Source organism: Phyllopteryx taeniolatus, chromosome 17 (assembly GCF_024500385.1).
Source record: "Phyllopteryx taeniolatus isolate TA_2022b chromosome 17, UOR_Ptae_1.2, whole genome shotgun sequence".
Lineage (NCBI taxonomy): Eukaryota > Metazoa > Chordata > Actinopteri > Syngnathiformes > Syngnathidae > Phyllopteryx > Phyllopteryx taeniolatus.
The window spans coordinates 6,478,787-6,494,273 of record NC_084518.1 but is presented as its reverse complement, the minus strand read 5'-3'; the positions used below and the strand labels follow the sequence as shown (position 1 = coordinate 6,494,273).

The window sequence follows — 15,487 nt, the reverse complement described above, 5'->3', positions numbered from 1 at the left end:
ATCCCAAAAACATGCGTTAATTGGAGACTCTAAATTGCCCGTAGGCATGACTGTGAGCGCGAATGGTTGTTTGTTTGTATGTGCCCTGCGATTGGCTGGCAACCTGTTCAGGGTGTACCCCGCCTCCTGCCCGATGATAGCTGGGATAGGCTCAAGCCCGCGACCCTAGTGAGGAGAAGAGGCTCAGAAAATGGATGGATGGATGAATGTTGTTCAAACAGAAAAAGAACAATGTTGAATTGTTGTTGTTGTTTTTAACCATTTAAAGGCAACACAGTTCTGAAAAATCTGTCCCAAAATGAAATGGACCTGTAAATTTAGGTCTACTGTATTTTGACCAGGGAATATTTGGTTTCGTTTTATTGGGTTTTTGTCCTGTTTTGTATTGAAATACAATTAAATTCATTTTTCCAGAGTTAACAATATCCACGTCTGTCTATTATTTGATTGTCGTTCCCTGAAACCCATTTACATTTTTTTGGGGACTAATATTATTAAAATGTGATTTATCTATTCATTAATCTAATTAATTACAAAGCCTATCATTCATTTGATTTTTTTTTTTTTAATCGAGTCCCACCACACTTTTCACCTTTGATGTTGATGAATTGAAAACAGCAAAAGTATACACACCTGATCTGCTGTGATGAGAGGCTCTTCGTTGAGACAGTTGGCATTGTCATTCTTTTCATTCATTTCCTCCTCCTCTTTTTCATGGATCTGCACAATAAGAGAGAAAATAGAAGAGAATGCTGTAGAAAGAGTGAAACTGGAATTGGTTTGACATTGGAATTAACTTGCTTTCCTATGGTGTGACTTTGGCCTGGTCCACACCATGCTTTTTTTAAAATTTATTATTTAAAAAAATATATTTCTGTCTGTTACAGACCCAGTCACTGATGGTGTAATGGTACATTTGCCTGACTTTGATGAAGGCAGCGTGGGTTCAGTTCCCACTCAGTGACGGTGTGAATGTGCATCTGAATGGTTGTTTGTCTCTGTATGTGCCCTGTGACTGACTAGCGACTAGTTCAGGGTGAAGTCTGCCTTTCGCCCGAAGTAAACTAGTATAGGCTCCAGCGACCCTGAATAGGATGAGCGGTGTAGAGAATGGCTGGATGGATGGATGGATGTTACAGACCCCACACATGCTGTTTAAAAAAAACAACAACAACAGGCTTTTCACAGTTTTAATCGTACTGTGTGTGGTGTTCTCCGATAATCTCAACACAGCACACTACACACATAACGATTCTATTTAACCAGTGATCTAGAAGCTAGTCCTCCAAGACGGAAATCTCGTGTGATCACACATCATCTAATAAAAACTATAGCAACAACACAAAACTCAACATGCAAGAGGACACGAGAGGAGGGAATGCTGGTTGTCTTGGGACAATTCTTTACGGAAAATCCAAAACTTAAAAATAAATAAAAGACCATGGAAAAAATACTGGATACAGCATGAAAGCGGACTTGATAGTCTACTGAGCGAGCTAGAATTGTGTTCTCAAATTCAGCTCATGGCTGGTGTAACACAGGTAGGACATGTTTGTTTTCATTTAATAATAATAATAATGTATACCACTTATATGTTGCTTTTCAAGGCACTCAAATATGTTTTAGAATTGCAGGCATTATTCATCCACTCCAAAGCCCAAACCTGGAAACATGCAGAGGGTTGCGTGAGGAAGGGCATCCAGCTTAAAACCTTGCCAAACAAATAAGAGCGTTCCTCCACTGGCACCGTTAACAAGGCAGTGGTTGAAATTCAGCTATTCTGGGTCGAAGAGGAAGGAGAGGTGCAAAGCAGGTTCTTAGTCAGACAAAGAAGAGGAAAGCACAGGTCCTCGAACTGAATATGTCGACTTTGAATGTTGGGACTATGACAGGAAAAGCTCGGGAGTTGTTTGACATGATGATGAAAAGAAAGGTTGATATATTGTGTGTCCAGGAGACCAGGTGGAAAGGCAGTAAGACTAAAAGTTTAGGGGCAGGGTTGAAATTATTTTACCATGGTGTAGATGGGAAGAGTAATTGAGTAGGGGTTATTTTAAAGAAAGCATTATCTAACAATATCTTGGAACTGAAAAGAGTATCAGATCGAGTGTTGAGCCTGAAATGTGAAATATTGGTGTTATGTACAACCCCAATTCCAATGAAGTTTATAATGAATAAATAAATAAATGAATAAATACAGAATACAATGATTACAAATCATGTTGAACCTATATTTAATTGAATACACAACAAAGACAAGATATTTATTGTTCAAACTGATAAACTTTATTGTTTTTAGCAAATAATCAATAACTCAGAATTTTATGGCTGCAGCACGTTCCAAAAAAGCTGGGACAGGGTCATGTTTACCACTGTGTTACATCACCTTTTCTTTTAATAACATTGAATAAACGTTTGGGAACTGAGGACACTAATTGTTGAAGCTTTGAAGGTGGAATTCTTTCCCATTCTTGCTTGATGTACAGCTTCAGCTGTTCAACAGTCCGGCGTCTCCGTTGTCGTATTTTACGTTTCATAATGCACCACACATTTTCAATGGGAGACAGGTCTGGACTGCAGGTAGGCCAGTCTAGTACCCGCACTCTTTTACTACGAAGCCACGCTGTTGTAACACGTGCAGAATGTGGTTTGGCATTGTCTTGCTGAAATAAGCAGGGGCGTCCATGAAAAAGACGTTGCTTGGATGGCAGCATATGTTTCTCCAAAACCTGTATGTACCTTTCAGCATTAATGGTGTCTTTGCTTGTGAATGACTGAGCAATTCAGGGAAGCTCCTTTTATACCCAATCATGTCACCCACCTGTTTCCCAATTAGCATGTTCACCTGTGGGATGTTCCAAACAGGTGTTTGATGAGCATTCCTTAACTTTCTCAGTCTTTTTTGCCACCTGTCCCAGCTTTTTGGGAACGCGTTGCAGCCATGAAATTCTAGGTTAATGATTATTTGCTAAAAAGAATCAAGTTTATCAGTTTGAACATTAAATATCTTGTCTTTGTAGTGTATTCAATTAAATATAGGTTGAACATGATTTCCAAATCATTTTATTCTGTTTTTATTTATGTTTAACATGGGGTACCGAACCCCCTGATATGGGCTGTTCGGTCCCTGTACGACCGGAGTCAGAGTTTGGTCCGCATATCCGGCAGTAAGTCGAACTCGTTCCCGGTGAGGGTTGGACTCCGCCAAGGCTGCCCTTTGTCGCCGATTCTGTTCATAACTTTTATGGACAGAATTTCTAGGCGCAGCCGAGGCGTAGAGGGGGTCCGGTTTGGTGGCCTCAGTATTGCATCTCTGCTTTTTGCAGATGATGTGGTTCTGTTGGCTTCATCAAGCCGTGACCTCCAACTCTCATTGGAGCAGTTCGCAGCCGAGTGTGAAGCGGCTGGGATGAGAATCAGCACCTCCAAATCTGAGACCATGGTCCTCAGTCGGGAAAGGGTGGCATGCCATCTCCAGGTCGGGGATGAGATCCTGCCCCAAGTGGAGGAATTCAAGTATCTTGGGGTCTTGTTCACGAGTGAGGGAAGAATGGAACGGGAGATCGACAGGCGGATCGGTGCAGCGTCTGCAGTGATGCGGACTTTGTATCGGTCCGTTGTGGTAAAGAAAGAGCTAAGCCGAAAGGCGAAGCTCTCAATTTACCGGTCGATCTTCGTTCCTACCCTCACCTATGGTCATGAGCTGTGGGTCGTGACCGAAAGAACAAGATCCCGGATACAAGCGGCCGAAATGAGTTTCCTCCGCAGGGTGTCCGGGCTCTCCCTTAGAGATAGGGTGAGAAGCTCGGTCATCCGGGAGGATCTCAGAGTAGAGCCGCTACTCCTCCGCATTGAGAGGAGCCAGATGAGGTGGCTGGGGCATCTGATTCGGATGCCTCCCGGACGCCTCCCTGGTGAGGTGTTCCGGGCATGTCCCACCGGGAGGAGACCCCGGGGACGACCCAGGACGCGCTGGAGAGACTACATCCTTCGGCTGGCCTGGGAACGCCTCGGGATCCCCCCGGAAGAGCTGGATGAAGTGGCTGGGGAGAGGGTAGTCTGGGCGTCCCTGCTGAAGCTACTGCCCCCACAACGTCCCAACTTCATTGGAAATGGGGTTGTATAATGTAAACAGTAGCTATGCCCCACATGTAGGATGTGAGCAAGAGGTGAAAAAGAAATTCTGGAAGGAGAGAGAGGAAGTGGTTCTGAGCATCCCAGACAGAGAGAGAGTCATGATTGGTGCAGATTGTAATGGACATGTTGGTGAAGGAAACAGGGGGGACGAAGACGTGTAAGTTTGGCATCCAGGAAAGGAACTTGGAGGGAGAAATGGGGGTAGACTTTGCAAAAAGAATGGAAATGGCTGTAGCGAACACTTTCTTCCTGAAGATGCAAGAACATAGGGTGACCTCCACGAGCAGACATAGATGCAGAATTCTAAGAGGTGAGAAGATGCCTGGGGAATAGAGGAAGAGTGTGCTGGTGCCCATTTTTAAGAAAACTGGTAATGTGCAGAGCTGTGGGAACAGCAGAGGAATACATTTGATGAGCCACACAATAAAGTTATAGGAAAGAGTAATTGAGGCCAGACTCAGGACAGAAGTGAGTATTTGTGAGCAACAGTATGGTTTCATGCCTAGAAAGAGTACCACAGAAGTATTATTTGTCATGAGGGTGTTGATGGATAAGTACAGAGAAGGTCAAAAGAAGCTACATTGTGAGATAGCCTATGACAGAGTACCCAGAGACGAACTGTGGTACTGCATGCGGAGGTCTGGAGTGGCAGAGATGTTAGATTAGTACAGGACATGTATGAGGGCAGCAAGCAGAACAGCATTGAGGTGTGATAGAGGAATTAAGGGTGGATGTGGGACTGCATCAGGGATCAGCCCTGAGCCCCTTCCTGTTTGCAGTGGTGATGGATAGGCTGACAGATGAGGTTAGACTGTAAATCTCGTGGACCGTGATCTTTGCAGATGAGATTGTGATCTCCAGTGACAGCAGGGAGAAGGTGGAGGAACAGTTACAAAGGTGAAGGCAGGCACTGGAAAGGAGAGGAATGTGGTTGGAATAGGTGGAGGAAGGTTTCAAGTGTGTTGTGTGAAAGAAGAGTTGCTCCTTGGATGAAGGGCAAAGTTTATAAGACAGTGGCAAAACCAGCAATGACACCCTCACTCTTTAGCAACCTACTTCTTCCTTAACTATTAATCTGTATTTTTATGCTTTAAGGAATGTTTTTTTTTTCTTTTTTTAAATGTTGTGCTGTTCGGCTGTTAGGTCAAGCAGAGAGGAGGATCTGTATCCCTTTTATGCCAGAATAGTTTTACTGTGCCACAGTGGAGTTTTTAGGCTGTCAGTCAGACAGAACAAAGTTTTAAAGGGGAGTGACAGTGAAAAGATAAATAAATAAATATAGGCAGAGAAGACAATAAAAGACAGGACATTAGCTGTCATAAATATGAGGAAAGTAAATCATGACATGGCTCGTATTAGATTAGATTAGTTTATTTTAGAGTGCTGTATGGGGCAGTAGTGCTACATCCTGTGAAGGAAGGACAGGACAAAATAGGACAGGATTGGACAGAAAAGGAACAGGAGGGGAAGCATCCAGGACAGAGCTAGCGGACCTGGCTGTACAACTGAAATGTGGTGGGAGTGGCAATGAAAATTCTAAACATCTTTAGAAATAAAGTGCAAGATACCCAGGAAGTTTGCATAGTTATGAGTTATTCATCGCAATGGCCTCATACCAAGCGAATAATTCCCAGAGGTGAGTATCTGCGGACACATGCAAGTGATTGAAATAGTCTCGCACAATAACCTTCAGAAGTGACCTGTAATTGCTGCGCCTGCACCACGGGGGCTGAGGACCCCACCCCATCCAGCCAAGAAGCGGGGTTGGAATAATAAATTTCACTTAAGTCATTTTAATTTAGGACTCTATATCCATAGACTGCGCAACGTGCGCATCTTGATATTCGCGATAGCGCAAGGGTCGCTGCCGGTGTTTGTCCATTTGGCAGACCTGTCAGTGCCAAGCTGGAGGGTGTCGACACAGCGAGGGTATGTCCTTTGGCTTCCGGCCAAAGTATGAGACATTTTGCTGACGGAGGAATCTATTTTCAGGAATACATTTTCATTTTCGTGCAAGCGCAAGACTCGCTGCGCGTTGGCAGACCCGTCTGTGCCAAGCTGGTTGGTGTCAGTGCATCACTGCGATCAGAGCAGCCTCCAGTGGGATAAATGAAGTCAAGTGAGCCGTCCCAATGTTTGTTCATGCTAGGCATTATGGCAACACGCCACCGAGCTGCGTAGGCTGACTTCAAAACAAAAGCTTGACAAATATATGGACATCAATGCCTTGGGTTTAAAATAATGACTAAAATACTCTCTCCATTATGTCGCAACCAATCCACCACTGGAAGAAAGAAAACTGTCCCGGGATTGCATCCAGGAAGGGTCTGAAGTGGGATTATACAATTAGGTTAATTTTAAACCTCCATATGTCTGCCATTACGCCTGATTTAAAAAATATATATGTTAAGCAAAGCAAAGCAAATGTATTTATATAGCGCATTTCATACACAAGGTGCTTTACATAATTAAAAGCATTTAAAAACAAAGAAAAAAACAGCTTATAAACATTTCAAACAAGGGGAAAAAAAATACAATTAAAACAGCGTACAGTGCAAGAAATATCATTTAAAAGTTGAAATGCTCAAAAAAGCATGAGAAAAAAGAAGAATTTTTAACCTGGACTTAAAAACGTTCACACTTGGGGCAGACATCTGTTCTGTTTCAGACTTCTGTTGGCAACTTATTCCTTTTGTGTGCAGCATAACAGCTAAATGCTGCTTCACCATGTTTGCTTTGGACTATGTGCTCCACTATTTGACCTGAGTCTGTCGATCTCAGAGCCTTACTGGGTTTATATTCATTAATTAATGAATTCGTTCTTTCATCTTCTGTTCCGCTTATCCTCACTAGGGGCGCGGGCGTGCTGGAGCCTATCCCAGCTATCCTTGGGCGAAAGGCGGAGTATACCCTGAACTGGTCGCCAGCCAATCGCAGGGCACATATAAACAAACAACCATTCGGACTCACATTCACTCTGACGGGCAATTTAGAGTCTCCAATTAATGCATGTTTTTAGGATGTGGGAGGAAACCGGAGTGCCCAGAGAAAACCCACGCAGGCACAGGAAGAACATGCAAACTCCACACAGGTGGGGCCGGGATTTGAACCCCGGTCCTCAGAACTGTGAGGCAGATGCGCGAACCAGTCGTCCACCGTTCCGCCGGTTCTTATTCAATGAGCATTTATTTAATGTATTCAGGACCTAAACCATTTAGTGATTGATAAACCAGTAGAAGAACTTTAAACTCTATTCTAAAGCTGACTGGGAGCCAGTGTGAAGACTTTAGAATTTGAGTCAATTTGTTTTGGTCAGAACCCGAGCTGCAGCATTCTGAATGAGCTGCAGCTATTTAATGCTCTTTTGGAGGAGTCCAGTCAGAAGACCATTACAATAGTCAAGTCTACTTGAGATAAAGGCATGGATGAGCTTCTCCTGGTGTGCTTGGCACATGCAAGCCTTCACTCTGGATATGTTCTTCAGATGGTAGAAGGCAGTTTTAGTAACTGATTTCATATGACTGTTGAAAGTCAGGTCGGGATCTATCAGTACACCAAGGTTTCGGACTTGGTCTTTGGTTTTTCAAGAGACTGAGTCCAAGTATTTACTAACAGCAATCCTATTTTCTTTATTGCCAGAAACAATTATCTCAGTTTTGTTGGGGTTTGATTGAAGAAAATTTTGGCTCATCCAGTTATTTATGTTTTAGACAGTGAGACAACACCTCAATTGAACTGTCATCTGGAGACACTGCTAGATATAACTGTGTGTCATCTGCATATCTATGATAGTCAAAATTAAAGTTCTGAAGAATTTGACCAAAGGGTAGCATATACAGGCTGAACAGGAGGGGTTCAAGAATTGACCCTACAGGGACCCCATAGATCACAGCTTTTCGATGAGATTGGTTACAAAATAAATCCTTTCCTCCAGGTAGGACCTGAAAAATTTAAGGACTGTTCCATTTAGTCCTACCTACGTTTCCAACCTGTTCAGCAGTATACTATGATCTACCATATCAAAAGTTGTGCTGAGATTCAACAAGACCAGAATTTACAACTTTTCTGAGTAAGTATTCAACCTTATATCATTTAGCACTTTGATAAGAGCAGATTCTGTACTGTGATGGGTTCAGAAACCTGATTGAAATTTGTCAAAAAGTCTATTTAAGTTCAAGAAATTGCTGAGTTGATGAAACATAACTTTCTCAACAATCTTGGTTATGAAAGGGAGATTTGAGATGGGTCTATAGCTTGCGAAGATGGAAGCGTCCAGCATTTTATTTTTTAGAAGAGGCTTAATGGCAGCTACTTTAAGAGCTTTAGGAAAGTCACCTGACTGAAGTGAGCAATTAATTATTTGCTGCAAATCAGCTAGCACAGACTTTGCAAATAGCTTTGAAAAAGTCCATTGGTATTGAGTCAAGACAGCTCGTTGATGGTTTCAGCTGCTGAACCGTTTTCTCTACAGTTCTTTGCTCAACTGTATCAAATTCTGACATGGTAATAGAGTTTTTCCTGGGTGGCTTCAGATGTAGGATCATTTTATCCTTTTGCTGATTTGTGGTAATAATTAACCTGATGGATTGTATTTTTCCACTAAAATAACAAGCAAATTCTTTGCATTTATCTGCTGTTAGGAGTTCTGATCTATCTGGTGTTGTGAGCTTGTCAACCACAGCAAATTGTTGAAGTTCTTACTGAGGATTTCAGAAAAGTGTTGCTGTCTAGTCCTGACTAACTCTTGGTTAAAATTACAAATAATTTGTCTATAGCAGTCATAGTCGGATTGGAGTTTAGTTTTTCTCCACTTACGTTCTGCTTTCCTCCACTTTGATTTAGAGGTCTTTACCATCATTGCACTCCTCCACAGTGTTCTAGGTTGCCTCAAGATTGTCTTAGTTTTAATTGGAGCGACAGTATTCATGACATTTGAGATTTTCCAGGTGAAATTAACCAAAAGTTCATCAACTGTCTCAGCATTCACAGTTTGTCGCACAGCTATGGTCTCCATAATCTTAGTGGCGGTACTCTCATTTATGTACGTTTTCTTAATAGACATAGAGGTTGTCTGAACTTTTGGGAGAATCTGTAAATCAAAGAATACACAAATGGTCAGAAATAGCCATATCCTTAATGTCAACTGATAGAATTTCAACATCCTTAGAGATGACCAGGTCTAAGATTTGACCTTGAGTGTGACTTGGACTCTTAATGTTGAGAGAGGTCAAATGTGTCCAGTATAGAGTTTTCAATTATTATAATTTTTTTACATGTTATTGTCAACATGAATATAAAGTCACCCGGTATGATAAAATAGTTGTAGTCAGTACAAATAGGTCTATAAATTATTGAAACAATAACCTTTGGGTCACCTTTAACTAAAACAAACAGATATTCAAAAGAACTAAAATCCATTCATCCATTTTCTGAGCCGCTTATCCTCACAAGGGTCGCCGGAGGGCTGGAGCCTATCCCAGCTATCATCGGGCAGGAGGCGGGGTACACCCTCAACTGGTTGCCAGCCAATTGCAGGGCACATAGAAACAAACAACCATTCGTTCTCAAATTTACACCTCAGGGCAATTTAGAGTCTTCAATTAACCTACCACACATGTTTTTGGGATGTGGGAGGAAACCGGAGTGCCCAGAGAAAACCCACGCAGGCACGGGGAGAACATGCAAACACAGGCAGGGGCGGGGACTGAACCCCGGTCCTCAGAACTGTGAGGCAGACGCTCACCGTGCCGCCAGAGCTAAAATCACCCAGTGTAATTTCTTTACACTGAAATACTAATATATAATGACTTAAAAATAATACCACCACCTTTTTTCCCTAAACGACACTTGTTCATAAAATTAAAATTTGCTGCTGTTGCATCTTTTAAAATGGTATTACAGCTACTTTCTGTTAATCACCTTTCATTTAGTAGCAAAAAGTCTAGATCATAGGTTGTAATGATGTCATTAATCAACATTGATTTATTACCCAGTGACCTGATACTCAAAAGTGCTAGTCTCACAGAGATAACAGGAGACAACGGTTTGATAGATACACATTTTATCCTCACTAAGTTTGTAGTTCTATTTTTTTTGTGGCTTATTTCTTTGAATACTTTCTGTCCCTTGTAAAAAGTGTTGAAAAAAGCCTGATCTCCAGAGGGGTCTAACTTATTCTGGAAAAGACACCACAGATATCAGTCAGATTTGCAGATAAGAGTCTTTGTGGGTGGAGGAGGGGCCCTTTGCATCTTAGTGATGTTTGTTTCAGGCGAGGAAGTATGGGAGGAAGATCCTGGCGTGGTGTACGTTGGATTCCAATATTGACGATAGCTTTCATCCTGTCTGTCAACCCTAACAGGGCATTTAGGCTAGTAGAGAGTGAGTTTTGCATTGGGCGTTGCTCCAATGGGGCAGAGAGAGGTGTGGGAGATTCCAAGTGCTGCCTCATCTCATTCCTCTTTCGTTCCTCTGATTGTTTGGGTGACGCTGATGAATCCATCTGCGCCTCACAACTGTAGACTCCTTCTGTGCTTTCTGTCCTTCAGCCGTGTCAACAAGGCCAAGGTTTTCCTTTCGGGCCGCTGAATGACGTACACAGTAAAAAATGTTGGTAGCTAATAACTTAACCCCTTGTCTATTTAGACAGAAACCATCTGCCTTGTAAAGACTTCTGCGTCCCTCAAAAATGCAGAAATTATCAATGAAACTCACGGATAGCGCAGTACACACTTCTTTGAGACACTTTTTAATTGACTGAGCCTACTAAAATGTTCATCTCCAAATTGTACCTCTGGGAGAGGTCCACTGATGAAAACCGCAGCATCTAAACACTTACATCCACATACACTTCAAAGATGGTGGATTTTCGTTTCCAGGACCGCCATCTTTTGTAGCAGTTTGTGATAGTCTTCAGTGGAAAAGTGAGGAATCTTGTCGCTGGTCTCGTTGCTAATAGCAGGCTTGTGCTAATTAGCTGGCCACGCTCACGTAATCGTATGGAGGTATCAAAAAATATTGGAGTATGGCAACAACTGACTGTATCTACAAAAAAAGTACAGTCCCACAAGTTTAAAAATATCCAGGAGTCGCTTCTTCTAATTTCTTTGGAAGAAGAAAAACAAGCTTATCGGTAATAAAAATGTAAACAGAGGCAAAGCAAGCAGAGCGAGCAGAAAAGCGTCTGCACTGTACAAGAGTATCTAAACGATTAAAAGTAATCCCTTAGGTATCCCAGAACTAGTCCAATTCTGCGGGACACTACACCGGCCCAGGAGTCAAGTTGAATCACTTACATAAAAATCTGATGTGGCATTTCAAAATAAAAGTTCTCTGAAATCTGCACATTTGACAGGTATCATGCCTGATTTAATAAAAACTATTTGAAAATAATAGGGGTGGGGTCCACTGTAATTGGGACTAAACCACATATTAGTTCATTATCCCAAAAAAAATGGATAACAAAACATGATGAAATGTAAATATAGAATAAAAAAAATGTTTATTGCATTATTTGTGTACAGCATGTGGAAAATCACCATGCCATGCTGACTTAATGACAAAGGTGCCTAATTTAGACAGCGTTTCATATGACAACCCAGATCAGTGGATGTTCCATTAAAAAGTCAAAAATTATGAAGATGAAATTGCTCTTTTATGTGTTCAAAATGAAAACTATGAGTCTAACCTTTTTCAAATCTCAAACAACCTAATAAATTGCACCACAAAGTGGCGCTTTCGAGGTCATATTTGGAAAAATGTGTCATGGTTGAGACGAGCAAAATGGCACATGATCAGAGACAGCCAATCACAAGGCTCGGCTTTAGAAGGAGGAAGTGATATGGAAGAAAAACATCTGAGCTTTTGCGGTTATTTTTCAAATCTAACTAAAATTCTAGTCATGGAAATGTCTTAAACAACTGCAATCTAATTACACATTTTCTCCCTGTAAGGTAATCACAAATACATACATTTTTGTAGTTACGTAATCTCTACAATACGATCCATCATCCAAACATCTATCCAGGTGACCACCAATTAAGGGAGAAGATGATAATGATTGGTCGAGTCAAGTGTCAGTATAATTATATATTATTATATTATATCAGTATAATGATATATTATTATATTAACAGACCAGCAAGCAACCTACTTTACCCTATCATAAACTAACACTTGTCCATTTGGTCATATACTGTATCTATAAATACAGTCTCCCCAATATAAGCGTAATGAAACAGAACCAGATCACTGACCTTACATAAAAAAACAAAAATAAAAAATAAATCTAATGAAGAAAAACATTTTAAAATGGGAATATACAGTATAACGGATATCTGTGTGTGGTTTGAGTTCACACTCAGTGTAAATGTGAGTCAGTGACACGTACCTCTTTATCAGAAAGATTTCCGTTGAATCCCTCTGAGTCTGGGCCGTCCCATGAAGCTCTGTAGTTGTCAGTTAGGGCATCCCACACACTGCAATATAATATAAATATTCACATGAAAATGATCCTTTCAGGTATCAGGAAACCATTAGAGCAGTTCCAAAACATTTTCACTCAACAGCAGATATTTCAAGCTGCGTTGTCAACACATGATTAAACTAGACCGTTACATAACAGGATTAGCCAAGACTTTAAGCATGATGTTTTCTACTTGGTTAAAGTAAATCTATTTAGTGTTTTCTCTAGTAGGGCACTCACTCAATATTCAATATATTAACATTTACTTTTGCTCCTGAGCAGAAACTGTGACCTGCAAAAGAACAAACACCATGAATAAAATTGATATTGCAAAATTGCTTGAACTTAAATGCTGAGGAGAAATGTACCAAATGTCGCTCACATAAAACAGTGCCAGTGGTTTCTGCAGCCCAGTGTCAGCGTCAGTTTGAGGAGCAATGACATAAACTGGGAGAGAAATATCCTTTGTTTCAGAGCCGTCCGTTTTTTCCCTCCTCCACTGAGAGGCGGTCTCAGGACCTGCTTGGCACTGCCCACGCTCAGTCACACAGTGGACATTATTCAACTCATGAAAGAGTCTGTAAGCATGGTGGCTTGCACCATCTCATATATAATATTTTAGTATATGTTGCCCTTCAGAAGGCAAGGAACCCAAACTTGTTTTTGATATGGATGCCATGAAGCATGTACATTAATAAACAAAAATGTTACTGGTAATCTTTAGGTTTTTGTTTTGTTTTAAAGCATTTCATGGAGTGCCTATATAACATGTAGACATTTTTCTAACAGTATTCAATTTGAATGCCACCAGCTACTCTTGACAATTTTCAGTGCCATTTGTGTAAAAAGCTAAAAAGACAACGTGTCATTTTGTACTGTCCAAAAATGCAGAAGCAATAATTGGCAATGGCCGCTTGCAGCAGCTAAACCATCAGCGCTTGCGTTTAATTCCCCATCATCCCATTTAGAAAAAATAACCCCCCAAAATAGTGATCTGTAGAACTAAATAAATAAAAGGAGTGGGTGTGTGCTCAGTGGTGTGAATCCCCTTTAATCAAGACTCTAATCAGCATGATAGCAAACTGATAATTCATCATTCGCTTAACATGTGAAAGGCACGGATGTTATACAACCCTCAACAGAATACAAGTATCCTAGTTTTCAATGTCAAATAAAAGAATAAAAACAAATAGTGACTCAAATGTCCCAAAAATGTCAAGGAAATAAGACATCTAAAGTTCTACACATGAATCGCAACACCAGCAGGACAGAATGCGTGCAGGGCAAGTTTTAGTCATATGGAAGGAACATCACGTGACAAAGCTGCCCTGCTGTGTTTGCTGGCCTGCTGCTACTGAAAAGAAATCGTTCTGTTTAATATTCAAGCCTGCTTGTCAGACTCACTCATATCTGCGTTTCTAATCAGGCATCTGCAAGGATTAATGCCAAAATCTGCAGCTCGGACTTTTCAAACCAACAGCTGATTTGAATTGATTATTTCAGTGCGTCTTCCTGCTTTGAACCTCATTCACGACAATCATGCACAAACAGAAAAATTCTAATATATATAGCCATCCATTTTCTGAGCCGCTTCTCCTCACTAGGGTCGCGGGCGTGCTGGAGCCTATCCCAGCTGTCATCGGGGTACACCCTGAACTGGTTGCCAGCCAATCGCAGGGCACATAGAAACAAACAACCATTCGCACTCACAGTCATGCCTACGGGCAATTTAGAGTCTCCAATTAATGCATGTTTTTGGGACGTGGGAGGAAACCGGAGTGCCCGGAGAAAACCCACGCAGGCACGGGGAGAACATGCAAACTTCACACAGGCGGGGACGGGGATTGAACGAACTGTGAGGCTGACGCTCTAACCAGACGGCCACCGTGCCGCCATATATATATATATATATATATATATATATATATATATGGGTCATTTTCATGTAAATTAATCAATAATGGTAAAGATAGAGCCCGCTGAATTTCCTTTTGAAAATCAATTGATTTTACTGATGTGAGTATTTGATGTATTGGCTGTTGTTATGCATCCAAGGTCATAATTGTTTCTCAGAAAAAAAATACATTCTAAAGTAATTGCTTTCAAACTTTTAATGCCAAAATATCTTGAGCATCGGTTGCCTCAAATGAAGCTTCATGATTTGCAACATGTTTTTTGAAGATGCAAATTACATTTTTGAATATACAGTGTAGGAATTTTCTCCTATTGCTTAATATGCCTCTTCCATGAAAACTAACACAAATGCCTCTTAGTGTCTTTAGAGTTCCTTTTTTTTTTTGGTTCTTTTACAAACGGTCCTTCTTTGTCACTCAAGCTGTCTCATTATGTCGTTGCAATACACCAGAGGGCTCTGTGACCTAAAGTGCCAGGATGAGGCAGCCGTATTTTGCATTCACACAATAGCAGACAGCAAAATAAAGGGTGTTATTTCTGAAAAATGAATATGTATGGATTTGTAAACGTGTCAGAATTATTCCATGTCGTTGCCGTTATTACGATTGTATAAAGGGTGTAATGGGTTTAATGAGTGGTTAAAATCATTTATGCACTTGTATCCGCCGAGTTTGGAGAGCAACACAAACAATTGTGTAACTCACACAATTTTTTATAAGACTGTTTGTCTTTAACCTTGTGCACTTTTTTCTTTTGTCTCACTTTTGGAGAATAAGGCTTCTTTTTACTAGCGCGGACGGCAACTGCGCTGACGTCACTGCGGCTATCCCTCACGCAGTTTGCCTATATACTCGAGCGCAACCCATGCGCGCTGTTTTGAAAATGTGCTGCAGTTCTCCTCCAAGTCAGGGTTGTTGCTACAGCTGGTATTGGCTAGGACGCCGGGTAGAGTTTCCTCTGCATTTTTTGACC

At 41.2% G+C, this 15,487-nt stretch overlaps 1 protein-coding gene across 2 annotated transcripts in view; it reads right to left on the bottom strand.

The window, feature by feature from the left end:
- Nucleotides 1-15,487, bottom strand: part of fez1 (fasciculation and elongation protein zeta 1 (zygin I)) — a 68,128-nt gene that overhangs the window by 38,584 nt on the left and 14,057 nt on the right. For both annotated transcript variants that reach the window (XM_061751044.1, XM_061751045.1), the window contains exons 3-4: nt 12,527-12,614; nt 634-720 (exon numbers count right to left, since the gene is read on the bottom strand). In XM_061751044.1, coding sequence (XP_061607028.1) covers nt 634-720; nt 12,527-12,614 — 175 coding nt within the window. The remainder of the gene's footprint in view (nt 1-633; nt 721-12,526; nt 12,615-15,487) is intronic.